The sequence below is a fragment of the Mytilus galloprovincialis genome, chromosome 2, assembly GCF_965363235.1.
Source record: "Mytilus galloprovincialis chromosome 2, xbMytGall1.hap1.1, whole genome shotgun sequence".
Classification (NCBI taxonomy): domain Eukaryota; kingdom Metazoa; phylum Mollusca; class Bivalvia; order Mytilida; family Mytilidae; genus Mytilus; species Mytilus galloprovincialis.
In genome coordinates, this window is record NC_134839.1 from 100,172,956 (window position 1) to 100,187,325 (window position 14,370).

At 30.6% G+C, this 14,370-nt stretch overlaps 1 protein-coding gene across 1 annotated transcript in view; it reads right to left on the reverse strand.

Moving 5' to 3' along the window:
* Positions 1-7,390: 7,390 nt before the first annotated feature.
* The window catches only part of LOC143065116 (kinesin heavy chain-like), a 32,470-nt gene continuing 25,490 nt past the window's right edge, over positions 7,391-14,370 (reverse strand). The window contains exons 15-23 of the mRNA XM_076238473.1: positions 13,267-13,458; positions 12,431-12,548; positions 12,073-12,235; positions 10,959-11,121; positions 10,576-10,647; positions 9,643-9,896; positions 9,139-9,218; positions 8,753-8,854; positions 7,391-7,758 (exon numbers count right to left, since the gene is read on the reverse strand). Of these exons, the coding sequence (XP_076094588.1) occupies positions 8,757-8,854; positions 9,139-9,218; positions 9,643-9,896; positions 10,576-10,647; positions 10,959-11,121; positions 12,073-12,235; positions 12,431-12,548; positions 13,267-13,458 (1,140 nt within the window). The 3' untranslated portion in view covers positions 7,391-7,758; positions 8,753-8,756. The remainder of the gene's footprint in view (positions 7,759-8,752; positions 8,855-9,138; positions 9,219-9,642; positions 9,897-10,575; positions 10,648-10,958; positions 11,122-12,072; positions 12,236-12,430; positions 12,549-13,266; positions 13,459-14,370) is intronic.

The window sequence follows — 14,370 nt, forward strand, 5'->3', positions numbered from 1 at the left end:
AGATGTAAAGATTTAACAACAGCAAATCTGATTATCCAAAAATAACGGTTATTTATTTGTTAAGGTTACCTTAGAAAGTGTATTTTAAATGTCCAATTGTTTTTATGATGTCAGTAGATAAACATTGGGACTAAGCATATTAGAATGTCAAAGTTTATAAGTCTTAATTGAAGGATGTTACAAAACAAAGCAAAAGTTATTTATGAGAAAATGTATATGGAGAAATGAGTACACGAGTAAAAAATCTAGTTCATGTACATGGTCTGGATTAAATAAAAGAGTGTACAGGTAGTTTTACCCCTTTAAGTCCTTCAGTACACAGACATAGTGTACCACATCTTTTTGTATCATAATACAATGTTACTGTTTCCAGTTTTACTTATAAAAGAGTAGAAAGAAATACTAATAAGATTTAGATATCAGTTTTTAGTACCATGTATTAAAATATATCATTGCTTTACAGTGTTGGAATACACATTTTGACTTGGTTTTTTATTATTATTATTTTGGCTTTGATGTTTGATGTGTATACATTAAAGTCTTCATCTTAGTCCACATTCAGTTTTCAATAAAGTTTTCAATAAATAGCACTGTAAAGAAAAGCTAATGTTAAAATAGATAGTGTATGTATTTAATGATTGGAAATTGTTATTCTGTCTTTTGAAAATTTATCTCACTTGAGATACCTGGATCTACAATTTTTGCTAGTTTGGAATTTGTTTGGCATTGAAAATTATTTTTCTTTAATTTTAAAGATATACAAATCTGTACTTTTTAAGATTTTGATCTATTTATTGGGGTATCATGAAGATCAGCATCAATTGTATGTCTGTCTTTTGTATTTTATGGTCTTGCATTTATTTGTACATAACATAAGTTGCAGGGAGTATTGTGTATTTATTTATTTATTATGATTTAGTATCTTTTTAGTCTTGTTAATACTATCTGTGATATACTGATAATTTCTTATCTATACGTTAGTTTTTAGTGTAAAGATATTCACACACAGATGCAAAATATGTAGGTGATGTCAATTTTATGTAAAACACAAGAAATAAATTAAAGACTGATATAGGACTAACTGTCACTAACAGACCATATTTTAAACAAGAATTCTGTAGTGTTAATGAAAAGTTGTAATGTCGGTAATAATCTTGTCAAATATTTTATGATTTGATTTTTTTTATCTCCACAGAATCATTTTTACATATTGGACAAACAGCATTGACACAAGAGCGTGACTGTGATATTTGAAAAAAATCAATACTTGTTGTAGGGTAGCTATCTTGTCTAATTTTATAGTATAATTTTTATATTCATAAAATGAATAAAATGTAGTACAAGCATATTTGACTTTACTTGTTTCTTATTTTAGTTCTGAAGTAAATTGGAATATGGTGCAATGAAACAAAAAAGCCATTCCCTTTTTTGAGTACATTCAGAACTCTTCCATTCTCATAAGGGATATTTAAATCGTATTGAGGGTAACAAATTAGAAGTAAAGAGCCATTAATTTTCCGATAGTTTCAGAAGAATATTTATTTTTTATGAAGTATGTTAAGTGCAGAGACTATTATTATGCATAACATATAAAAAAAACCCACTGACAACCAACTATTTAAAAAAAAGTTGTTCCCCTTGGGTTAATTAATTATATAGAAAATTGCATTGCAAGGACTATCAAGCCTACATTACTTGCATGTTTGTTACCAAAGGAGTAATTCCATTAAGACCCCTTTTTGGCCCCAAAATAGAGCAGTTTTACAAAATTGTTAAAATGTAAACTTTTAGTTTTTTTATTGGAAAGTAGAATGCCTCTGCTACATAAATATGGGCTGTTTTTGACAATACAATGCACATATATCGGGTACTAGCATCATTAAGTCTATTAAATGACTGAAATCTTCACAATTTTAGCATTTTAGTTAAATTTTAGACGGTTTTCTGTCTTAAATGAAAGTGGCTGCATTTGTGTTCATTGGACATTGATCATATTTAAGCTTGAATCGCAGCGTTTCTAATGACTAAATCAGTTAAAATCTTTCACATAAACTTATTGAATCAACGGAAATAGACACTTTTAAAAAGTGTTTAAAAAGTGTCCAAAATCTTTCGTCAGATGGACCTGAAATTTGAGGCCAAAACCGGCTCTTACCGGACCTACTCCTTTATATTGGAGTTAAATATCAGTAATGTCTTGGACAATCAATGCCAATCAACTATTTTTAAGAGTTATTCCCCTTGGAAGCACTTGAATACTTACATTTTGAATGTTTTTAATTTTTTAGATGTTTATATCAAAGGCTAATAGGGGCCTTTGTGGACGAATGGTCTTAGTAGTCAAACTAGTGTAGGGCCTTTGTGGACGAATGGTCTTAGTAGTCAAACTAGTGTAGGGCCTTTGTGGACGAATGGTCTTAGTAGTCAAACTAGTGTAGGGCCTTTGTGGACGAATGGTCTTAGTAGTCAAACTAGTGTAGGGCCTTTGTGGACGAATGGTCTTAGTAGTCAAACTAGTGTAGGGCCTTTGTGGACGAATGGTCTTAGTAGTCAAACTAGTGTAGGGCCTTTGTGGACGAATGATCTTAGTAGTCAAACTAGTGTTTCACTAACCTGTCAACATCGAGGTTTTGAGCAGGTGCACTGTACTCCAATTTTAATTCATCTTAATGTCAGTTTTCCCACCGAAGGTCAGTGGTTATCTCTGGCTTCTTTCACCAATAAAAACTGATGGCCAAAATTAGCACAATAGTGTTGAAAGTGGTGTTTAACACCAATCATTCAGTCAATCAAAGGCTTGTATCAGCACGATGTTAAAAATATGCCAAGGATTTATTCCCTTTGTAGATAATAGCAATCTCATGCTTACGTTTCTTGCAAGATATTTATAAAAATAGAATAGAGAATGGAAACTGGGAATGAGTTGAAGAGAGTAACCTCACCAAAGAACAGAAAACAGCCCAAGGCCAGAAAACAGCGAAAAACCTGCACATAGAAGCAGGCTTCAGCTGGCTCTCAAACAATAAGTTTAAAGTTTTTTTGTTTGTTATTGCCATTCAAGCAGCCTTTGAACAGATTAAATGTGTGCAGCAGCATATATTAACAAGTGTTGACATGTTTGAACTTGTGTGGAAAGTCTGTAATATGAAGATTTCACTACAAGTATCACCTATATCTAACTTGATTAACTATCCATGTAAATTAGGTCAAGGTAAGAGGAAGATCTCCAGACAGGCATGTGACTTTACAATCATACAATACCTACGTGTATCATCGGTACAGCCGATATAGGTACTAACCAAGCGGTTGTGATCGATTTTTCTTCTGACACACTGTGAAATTCTTTCTTTTGTTTACAAAATATCAATGTGTACTTCAATCTAAACATAATTGTTGTTTAAGAAATGATTTGGTCATAGGTTGGTGATTAGAGACGTCTCATTATTTTCCCAAAACAAGAACGCTTACTAAAAACATGTGCAAATACTTGTCAAAGAAGTTAGCACTCATCTCATTTGATATGATTCTATATTCATTGCAACTCTTTTTCTGATAGAAGGCCACTGTGTGTGCGTAATAAGTATAGCTGCTTATATGTACAGTATATAGTTTTTCACGCTTTCAAGTACCTATCAAGCTATATCCGCTGTACCGATGATACACGGTGCATACACCAAATATAGAAAGCCTATTGTCTACTGCATCTGAGAAAAATACAAAACTTAAGATTGACAAATGAACCATTAAAATAGGTCAAAGTCCGAAAAACCTGATAAAAGTATATACCATGCAATCATTCCACATACCATATATAGTTGACTTTGGATTATGTGCATATTCAACAAAGGACAGCCTCCAACATTGTAGATAAGAATAGAATTCATGACAAAATCTCTGAATTCTTGATCTTTTTTTGTTTACGAACAATCTCAATTTTACATACCCTTTAAATAGTTAACATCATAATGAACATATGTAACAAGTTGGGATAACTACAACTTCAGGGTAATGTACCTCATAACCAAACACTGTACATTCACAAATTGTTGAGTGCATTTTTGAAGAATGGAAAAAATTGTGAGATAAATTATTTGATTTGAATATTTGCATACATATGTATGAATCCGACATCATAATGCAAGTTATTGTTGCAATACTCATACAGTCGCATTCTGAGAGTATTGCAAGGAAATAATTTGTTGTACTGGAACAAAATGCCAACTTGATCTATAACTTGTCATTGTGTGAACTATATAATAAATAGCAATTTAATATATTCAAGCATGACAAAAAAAAGGTGGAAAACTAATTACTTGAGTGAATTTTCCAAGTCAAAAAGACCATAAATCTGCAAATAAATTTTCTAAGTCAAAAGACGACAAAGTCACCAGACCGGAACAAAATTTGAACTAGATCTGTTACTTGTCAGGATAAAACTATTTACCAATTATTAAATCAATGACTTCAAGCATAACAAAATTAAGTGCAGGAAACTGATTAATTGAGTGAACTTTTTAAGTCAAAGGACCATAACTTTGCACAAAATCATCAGACCTGAACATAGTCTGCACTTGATCTGTAGCTTGTCATGATAAACTATTTACCAAATTTCAAATCAATATCTTCAATCGAGAAGAAAAAAATGGTCAAACACTGATTTCCTGGACTGACGGATGGAAAGATATAAGGACAGAGTGCAAACCTTCAGTTCCCTTTGACTTCATTGGAAGGGGACTAAAAACCTCCCAATAATTTCTGAATTTACAGTATATGTTATATGAATGTTTATAAAATATTCTTTCTACAATGAGTGTTATAAGTTTCCAACTATCAGCAAACAGGCAGTGGCTACACAGCACAAGTAAAATTTAAATTGCTACTTTAAGCTGCTTGGCAATAAATTAACAAGTCAAAGAACTGAATTTTTCTACTTTTATTGTCACAGAGCAAATGTCACAAACACCCTGTTACATCTAAAGCAGTAAGCTGGTTTCTGTTGAATATTTACTATTTATGGCCTTTAACCTTCACAAAGTGTAAACATGTATATTATAAGACATAATGACAAAACTTGATATTTTGAACAATGCAAAAATGAGAATTCTGCCCGCATAAAACTGACTATCGAGTCTTTTTATCTGCTTTCTTTTTACCCATGAAAGCCCTTTAATATTAAAAAAGCAAATTTTAAACAGATCAATTAAAAACTATCATATTCACAATTTCATTCAAAAGCCTTTCACCAACTAACTACTTCAAAAACTGAACACAATAAGCATATGAAAGATTTGTTCTTTTATCACAGATTATATATGTTCTGTCAAAATTTGTTGCGGAACTGTAGCTCTTAGTTCTTTATGATATATTTTGACCATTTGCAGACCATAGAGATCTATGGTCTGCAAATAGTAAAAAAAATATCATAAGGACCTAGGAGCTACAGTTCCGCAGCTATGTCAAAATCTGCTTATGTCACACAAATTATCCTTACAACTATCTATTGACAAAGTCTACAGATATATAGTACACACAGTATAAATACTTATTACATTTATGTCAATATCAATATAAAGAAAAAGTTACAATAAATAAAAACCATAAAAGTAACACTTGCACCAAACATACATAGAAAATGATTCAGTTATTTAAATGAATAAGGTATGCTTTGATAAGTAACCTTTGTTGCATATAATATGCCCACATTCAATACACAAGTGTATGCCCAATACAATGTTGAGACAGGCTCTGATCTGGATTTTTATCTTCACATGAGGTACTGAGAATTAATATACATATGTATATGCAGTATAATTAAGCCAATAAATGAATAAATATTGTTGCTGTATACTTTATAGCTGTGTTATTCCATAACTATTTTTCAGAAGTTGACTCAAATATCATACTGAGTCTATCAACAACATGAGAACTTTATTTTTAAAAATTTTTACTACTTCACTTGCTATCTTTTCTAAATTGTTAAAAATCTTCTTAAACATAAGTTTTTGCTCAATAAAAACTATTTTTCATAATTATTGTTTTGTAAAACTTGGTTATTCTTTCCTCTGTTGGCAACCACCCACATTTTTAAACAGTTTTTATGATATATGTCATCAACCAAACCTTTTATCTTGAGTTTCTAGTCTTCAACATCATTATCAAAAATACCCACCATTCTGACAAAAAAGTTATCACTTGAAATACATGAGAGAGAATAATAAATATATTAAATATGTACACTAAATACACTCAATATATATAGATATGATGGTACCTGTACAAAGTCTCTACTGTACTGACACTATTTAAAACACTATAATTAGTACAACATACAATTTGATTAACTAATAATTTATTAATGTTAAAACTGGTTCATATTGCACATTTATTTACTAATGTTACATGTTTGTGTTTTGGCCTATGTAATTTTTGCCACAAATATGTGAAATTTTTATGTCTTCTTGAATATCAAACATTTCAGTTTCACAATTGTTCCATTTTTAATCGCTTCCTGAAAATCAGCATTTTCCAGATCAAACATCAACCCCTTATTTTGATATCCTTTCTAACTGGAATGTTTTCCTCTACAACAATGCAATCAATTTGCAGTAGTTATACATTAGAAGTACTCCCACTGAAAGAATATCTAAAGGGTGAAATCTTTCATATCGAAAAAGAAGAATGCAATTACTCTTCAACAACCTCTGATCAAAGCACATACATTTATGGAATTCTTATGAAAAGGTTAAAATAGAAAACATCTCCATGTTAACCTACTTTCACTTCTGAAAGTGAAACAAAGAGCACATTGTTTTCTTTTATTATTTCTACATCTATTATAAAGAAAATGTCTTTCGTCTACCTACATTCTAAAGAATGTGTGACTGAGAATTTATTTTCTTCATTCTTCTGACTTATCCTACAGACCTACTGTTCTATTTTTAGATTAAGACCAGAGGAACATAACTAGATCTAATGATCATATGTTCTGTTTCTATAGTATGGTTAGTAATTTCATATCAATGTTAATTTATAACCATTCCATTATCATAATATTAAAACACAACCATTTTAAAATCACAAGACTATGGTTTAACTTATATATGTGGCAGTATATGAGGCTTTAGGTAGAAGTATTCAACATTAAATGACAGTAAACTCTTAATAAGTTAAATTCAATGAGACTTTCGTCATCTTTATGCCTTGCATGGTTTTTTTTAATTCTTATATGTTGAAAAAAATCTGTTTAATTAAAAAGTATTTACTGTATCAACTTCTAATATTTCTAGGCCATTGTTTTTTCGACAAATTATGTAATTTTAATGCAATGAAATATTAAAAAAATACCATCCCTATACAATTCAAATTAACCACAAATATTTATTTATAATTGTACAATTGTACAAGTGTGATACCAATCAACCTGACCCTTCCATTTATAGAAAGCAAGTCCAGGAAAAAAAAACATCTACAATTGTAAATATTTAGCAAATTCCATTGTTTTAAAAATATTGGTGACCTTATCATTAAGGCATGATTTCACACCCCTTTTATATGTATTAATGTCAATAAATATCCCCAAATTTGATTTGGTTGATAAATACTGGAAAAGTGTCCAATCTATGTCTATGAAAACATTATGTGCATATTTGTCAAACATCAAATGTTAAAAAATAGTCTTAAAACAGCATGATGACAATATAAAGCTCTGGACACAGAAAAGCTTTGGAATGCTTCTTCCACTGTATGCACTGAACACATCTACAAAATATGAAAATCGTTACTTTAAATAATTTGTCATTCACACCTGCAATCTAATTTCATACAAGAATTCAAGATTACCTTTTATTTTTATTTTTTTCAAGATTTAATCCCAAAAGGTGTCATTTAAAATTCAAGAGTTTTTTCTGTAAAATTCAGTAGTTCACAGACACAAAATCTTACAAATCGTCTTTCCATTATGACATACTAATGCTACAAAATGACTTGTTAGTTTCACCTGACAAAATTATACTGGATATTGATTGTTTAATAGCCAGTGTTTTTTCATGAATTTTCTTTTATCTATAAATGAATAGTGTTCATCTTTCAGTGCAGTATGGTATATGAATAAAGTTATGCCTTTTTACCCTTTCTGCTGCAGTATTCGCAAAAAGGATTGTGCATTATTCACCCTTCACTGCACTTGGATATTTTTGCTTTTTATTAAATGCAGTAGTTTTTGATATAAAGATAAATATATTGATAGAAAAAGAATAAAATATATTTTTAATGTTCAAATTAATTTTCTTTTTTATATTTGGTGTAAATAATAAGATATTTCATTTTGAATCTTTAGAAGGAATTTCCTAAGCCTGTTCTATTGACTGGTATTTTCAAAACACGAGTAGTTCTGAACTTGATACATCTGTACACTGTAAACCAACTTTCTTTTCACAAAAGATTTATTTGGATTAGAAAAATAAAGCGAACATAAATCGTCGTGAATATGTTAAACTTTCTTTACAATTTTCAGGAAGCTCTGATTCCAAGTTCAAGAAATGTTATAAATCTCTGTTTTGTGTAAGAATATATTAGAATTTGGTTTTAAAATAAGATGAGTGATGAGGATCTGATTTGTAGTTCTTGAAAAAAATGCCACAAAATATAAATGAAGTGGCAAACAGATACAAAGCAGTATTACTATTAGGAGTGGGGGCATGAAGAGACAAATAATGGTGTGATGCACACTCCATGGATCAGTCTATCATCTTACTTAATTACTGTGGACCATTTACAGCCATTCCACCACCTCCTCTGATACCAGTGCCTGTGGCTGGAGAACCTCCAGGGTGTTGTCCTGGTCTTATTGGCTTGGCTGAGGAGAAAAAATATCAACAAAAAGAATTAAGCCCAACTTCTTTTTCATTCAAATTAATCACATGAAAAACAAAGATCTTATTACAAAGCTTAGTGAATAGCTAAAGAACTATAATATGCATGATTTTATTAAATAAAAAGATTTGGAATGTCAAACTGAACTTAAATTTCTCACATTTATTAGTCATCTTTACAAAAGCTATTTATAGTTTCATAATTTAAAATTTTCTTTGAATTGAAGTATTGAGATATGTATATATGGTGTATTTGATGATATCTTACCAATCTGTGCAGCATGTCCTCTCCTTGCCAAGTTCTTCTGTCTCACAGCTTCTTTAATCCTATCCACTTCATGTTGATATCTGTAACAAATTGTTTCTCACTTTAAATCTTATTGTTGTAAAATTACTATCCATTATTGCCGCAATATAGTCTTTTAGTGCTGATGAAGCATAAAGAAATCACAAATCAATAATATTCTTTATTATTTTATTCATCTTTACATTTGATTATTCCTCTAATGTTGTTTAGCACATACATTACATAACAGTATATGGGATCTCAGTACTTGACAACAATATTGTAATAGGATTTAGTTGAGATAAAAATTTCATTATGTGAAGATGTTGTTTATTTCATTAGATTATGTGTCATCTTCTATAGGAAAAAAGGGATCTTTGTTTTTAAAAAACTTAAATGTCAAATTTCAATTCAATATTACTTCTGCATGATTTGTGTATTTTTCTAGGCAAAGACAGAACATTTGTAGACATTGTGACTGCTTACCTCTTTCTGTCCCTCATAGCTCCTTCTTTAGCCTCCTTCAAAGCACCTTCTAGGGCCTTGACCCTTTCCATGGTAGCTCTGAGTCTCTTCTCTAACTTGGGAAGTTCACATCGGAGATCAGCATTGTCCCTGACCAATTGTTTATGCACCTTTGTTAGTTGTTCTAGGTTATTTTCCAGAAATGAGATCTTCTGTTTCTGGGCAGCATTGCCTCCAATATCATCATCTTCATCATCATCCTTTTTCATCTGGGACTATAACAAACAAGATCAGTTTAAATGTAACTGATGAGAGCTGTCAGTTAAATGCCTAGGAATGATATGTTTCTTTTAAACTGAGTTTACTGTGCGCATTGCTATGTGTTTCTTTATTCTAGATTGGCTAGAGGTATAGGGGGAGGGTTGAGATCTCACAAAACATATTAAACCCCGCTTAGTTTTTGCGCCTGTCATAAGTCAATAGCCTCTGGCCCTTGTTAGTCTTGTATGTTTTTCAATTTTAGTTTATTCATATGTTTTGGAATTTAGTGTGACATCCATTTTCAGTGAACTAGTAAACAATTTATTTGGGGGCCAGCTGAGGACCACTGGTGCAGGATTTTCTCGCTGCATTGAAGACCCATTGGTGGTCTTCAGCTGTTGTCTGCTCTTTGGTCGGGTTGTTGTATCTTTGACATATTCCCCATTTCCATTCTTAATATCATTATTACTTAGAACAAGAATTTCGATTCAATATCATTTGGTATGTAGTTGTGGTATTCCAGTATTATAACATCACTAATGCTCAAATAAATTGAATATATGGCAGGTATAGTGAAATAATATATTACGTAAATAAATTGAATATATGGCAGGTATAGTGAAATAATATATTACGTAAATAAATTGAATATATGGCAGGTAAAGTGAAATAATATATTACGTAAATACTTACCTTTCTTACTCTGTTCTGGAGATCTTGTACAAACAATTTTCTAAGGTTATGTAATGTCTGTAATTCTTTAGCCTGAAAAACAACAAATACATATATCTGTAAGTTTCATATATAGTTTCAACTTAATGTGAACATAATTTTTTGTAAACAACCTGAACAAAAAACTTACAAATGGATGAACTACCTGGAAAACATAATGCCATCTTGTAGAATCATTGATATCAAAAAGAAGTTAAATACAGCTGACATATGCAAGAGCATAGTATAACGACAAAATATGGATTGTCTACTCCTCGTTTGTGCCACTATTTAACCCCATCTCTAGAATATCATTTCATATTTCTTACAACTAAGACAAGAAAAACTTGACAAATAATACATACCACTGTTTCCTCCAGTCCTTTGAGATCCTGTCTAGCTTGTTCTTTACGATCTATCTGTAGAGTGAGTTCATTCAGTTTAGCTGTCTTCTCTGATTCCTCAGCCTTCAGCTTGTCATAGTCTATTTGTAGTTTATCCAAAGCAAGAGACAATTTTTGGTTTTGTCTAAAATAAACAACATAATAATAATATATCTTTGTTATCAATAGCTTCTCTCTTTGTTTCACTTTAGCAACATTCAATCAAGCATTTAACTTATATAAAACATGTGGTTGCTTATTATTTATGCTAAATAGTGTAACCACCAATTTATAATTCATTTTGAAATATTTTCCATTTCAAATGATGTTTCTATCCATTATCTACTGTTAAAACTTACAAACAGAAGAAGCATGTAGATCTCTAGTTTTCATTTCAATATAGATATAAATGATGTTAAAAAAGAATGTTTTCCTTTTTCAATGCAAAACTACCGAAATAGCCTCATTTGTAAAGTGTGTGATGGCCTTACCAATAAACAAATTTTGCTACAAGATGTCATTTATCAATGTGTATAAGTTTCATAACATTTGGTTGAGGCAGACTAAGAGTAAGAGAACGGAAATGAAAAATTCAGCAATTTTTTATGTGTATAAAGGGGCATAACTCAAGAACTGTAAAAGTGACGCCACCCAATTTCAAACATGATCTGTATTATGTAGTAATGAGCATTGTGTATAAATTTTATAACATTTGGTTGAGACAAATGAAAGTTAGAGAAGGGAAACGAATAATTCATCAATTTGTTCAAATGTAAAGGGACATAACTCTAGAATATTATAGTGACACCACCAAAATTCAAACTTGATCTGTATTTTGTGGTAATAAACATTGTGTATAAGTTTCACAACATTTGGTTGAGGCAAACTAAAGTTAGAGTATGGAAACCAACTTCGGGATGTAAGGAGGGACGTACGTACAGATAGACAAGAGTAAAACTTAATGCCCCCCTCGGCTATGTCAGGGGGCATCAAAACTTTTACAATATGGAACATGCTCAAAATGGGACTCTTTGTGATGTCAGCTTTTTAAAAATAGTGTAAATACACCTGTAAATTGTAAATGTTTAAAACTTACTCCTTCAGTTGATCAATGAGAGATTGTTTGTTGTCAATCTCATCCCGTAATCCTGACAATTGTCTCTGATGACTTTCTCTATGCACCTCCATTTGTTGTTCCAAAGCTGAAGTCATGTCAGCATCTGATTTTACCTTTTCTTTCTCGGTTATATGGATTTGTTCTGAAGAAGAAAAACATTAAAAAAATAAACAATTCGGCTTCAAGAGTGGATTAATCCATTTTCTATCAAAATCTCATAATATTTCTAGCTTTTAAAATAAGAGTACACTTAATTCTAATATGACTGCTCAATATTTTTAGTTCCAAACTTTGGTTAAGAAATACAAACAAGATAATATTTTAAGTTGACACTAACCTTGTGCTCTGAGTTTGGCTATTTCTTCATTTAGAGAATCTACATTCTCCTGGAGTAGTCTTTTCTTATGGTCAATATCTTTGATGGTTTCATTTAGAGATGACATCTTAGCTTCATGCTGAAACAGACATTGTGAAATAAACATCACAGATCATATTTTTTTAGATTCAAATATTATATTCCTTTATTTCATTTTAGAATATTAAAAAAAAAAATCATCTTTCCATTTAAGACACAACATTAGGGTATAGTATTCCATGATTGTCATGAAAAATGATATTCTTTCTCATATGCTCTACTTAATAAAAACTGTAAATAAAATGAGATGTGGGGTATACCTCAATGAGAAGACAAACAGGTCAAATTTATATCTAAAATCAAATTACCAATAAATCAATCTCAATATGAATTAGTGGGTCTGTTTCACAATAAAAGGCCATTTTCACACTTTTTAATGTTTGTTTGATTAAAGAAAAGCATTAACAATTCAAAATGCAATATTGTAATTAAATGAAATAATACAATGACCAATTACATTGCAGAAAAGAGGTCATGAATTATTTTAAATTCGGTAGAGACTGAAAAAGCTGAAAAAAACTACAAATGACTAAAACTTATTAAACTAAGGCTTTGTAAGAATAATATATAAGAATCAAAATGTTAATGATGCCAAAGGGAATGTATGATCTCTTATGTCTTACTTCTGCAACAAACTGTTGAAGGCTAGACAAAAATTTCCACCCTTACATTAAAATACAAGGACTTTCCTCTCAGGTGATAACTTACAATATTAACCTGTTGTATAGTTAGTTGATTAAATTACTTAGAATATTAACCTGTTGTATAGTAAGTTGACAGTCAGACAGTTCTTTAACAGCTGTCTCTAACTTCTTGTTGACCTCAGTACTGCTTGTCTCAAAGTTCTGTGATCTAGTGACTAATGATTTAACTTCAGACTTCATCCTACTGATGTATAACCTGGCTACTGTAAACTCTTCTTCTAGCTTCTCAGATGTTCCTAATAATGACTGAAAAACAGATAAAAATTATACTGATTTATTCACTTCATTCTAGTTATAATAATGGCTCAAATACAGATAAAACTCTACAGATTTATTGACTATGATCTATTATTATCGTCTCCCTATTTACAAATACTGTAAATTCAGAAACTTTTGCAATGTTTTTATTATTACTCAAAATTGAGACGTGACATGTTTAGTAAAAATTAAACTTGCCTAATTTGTATCGAGCAATTATTGATATCACAATTACTAATCTCGCACTATATGTCTTTTGTTCACCAATCGCAATAATTAATGCACACAAAATATCTGAATTTACAGTAGGGTTTTAAGGTGTAATACCACCATTGATTTTCCCCCATTAGTCTTTGTTAAATTTGCACTTTTCAAAAAAAAAGTGCAGAATTTATCTTTGTTTCAAATAAAGAAATACTTGGCATGAGTAAAGTTTTATCCTGTCCAGTACTATAGAAAAAAATTCACATAACATTTCATTGCATATCAGAAAATAACCATCATTGGAAGTTAACCAATTAAATGTCTCCCCTTATTTTATCTGTGTACAAGGTTTAGTCACCATGTAACCTCAAGATTACAAAATTTTCTATAGAAATCCCAAATAAAAAATAATGGTGTTTTGAAATACCCAAGACATATGTTTATGACACAGAAATGTTTTTACTGCAATAAAATGTAGGATTAATTACTTACAACTGTCAAATTCAAGGGAATATTTTTTTAGACCCGGTATAAAACCGGAAGTGACGTACCATGATTTGGTGGTATTACACCTAAATAGTTGAAACAAAACCTTTTTTTTTTCTTTCATTTTCATGTATTTATATAACCAATATTCCATTACAATGCGGTATCGTACTCTGCCTAATCCATATACAGTAGATTCCGGTTATTTGC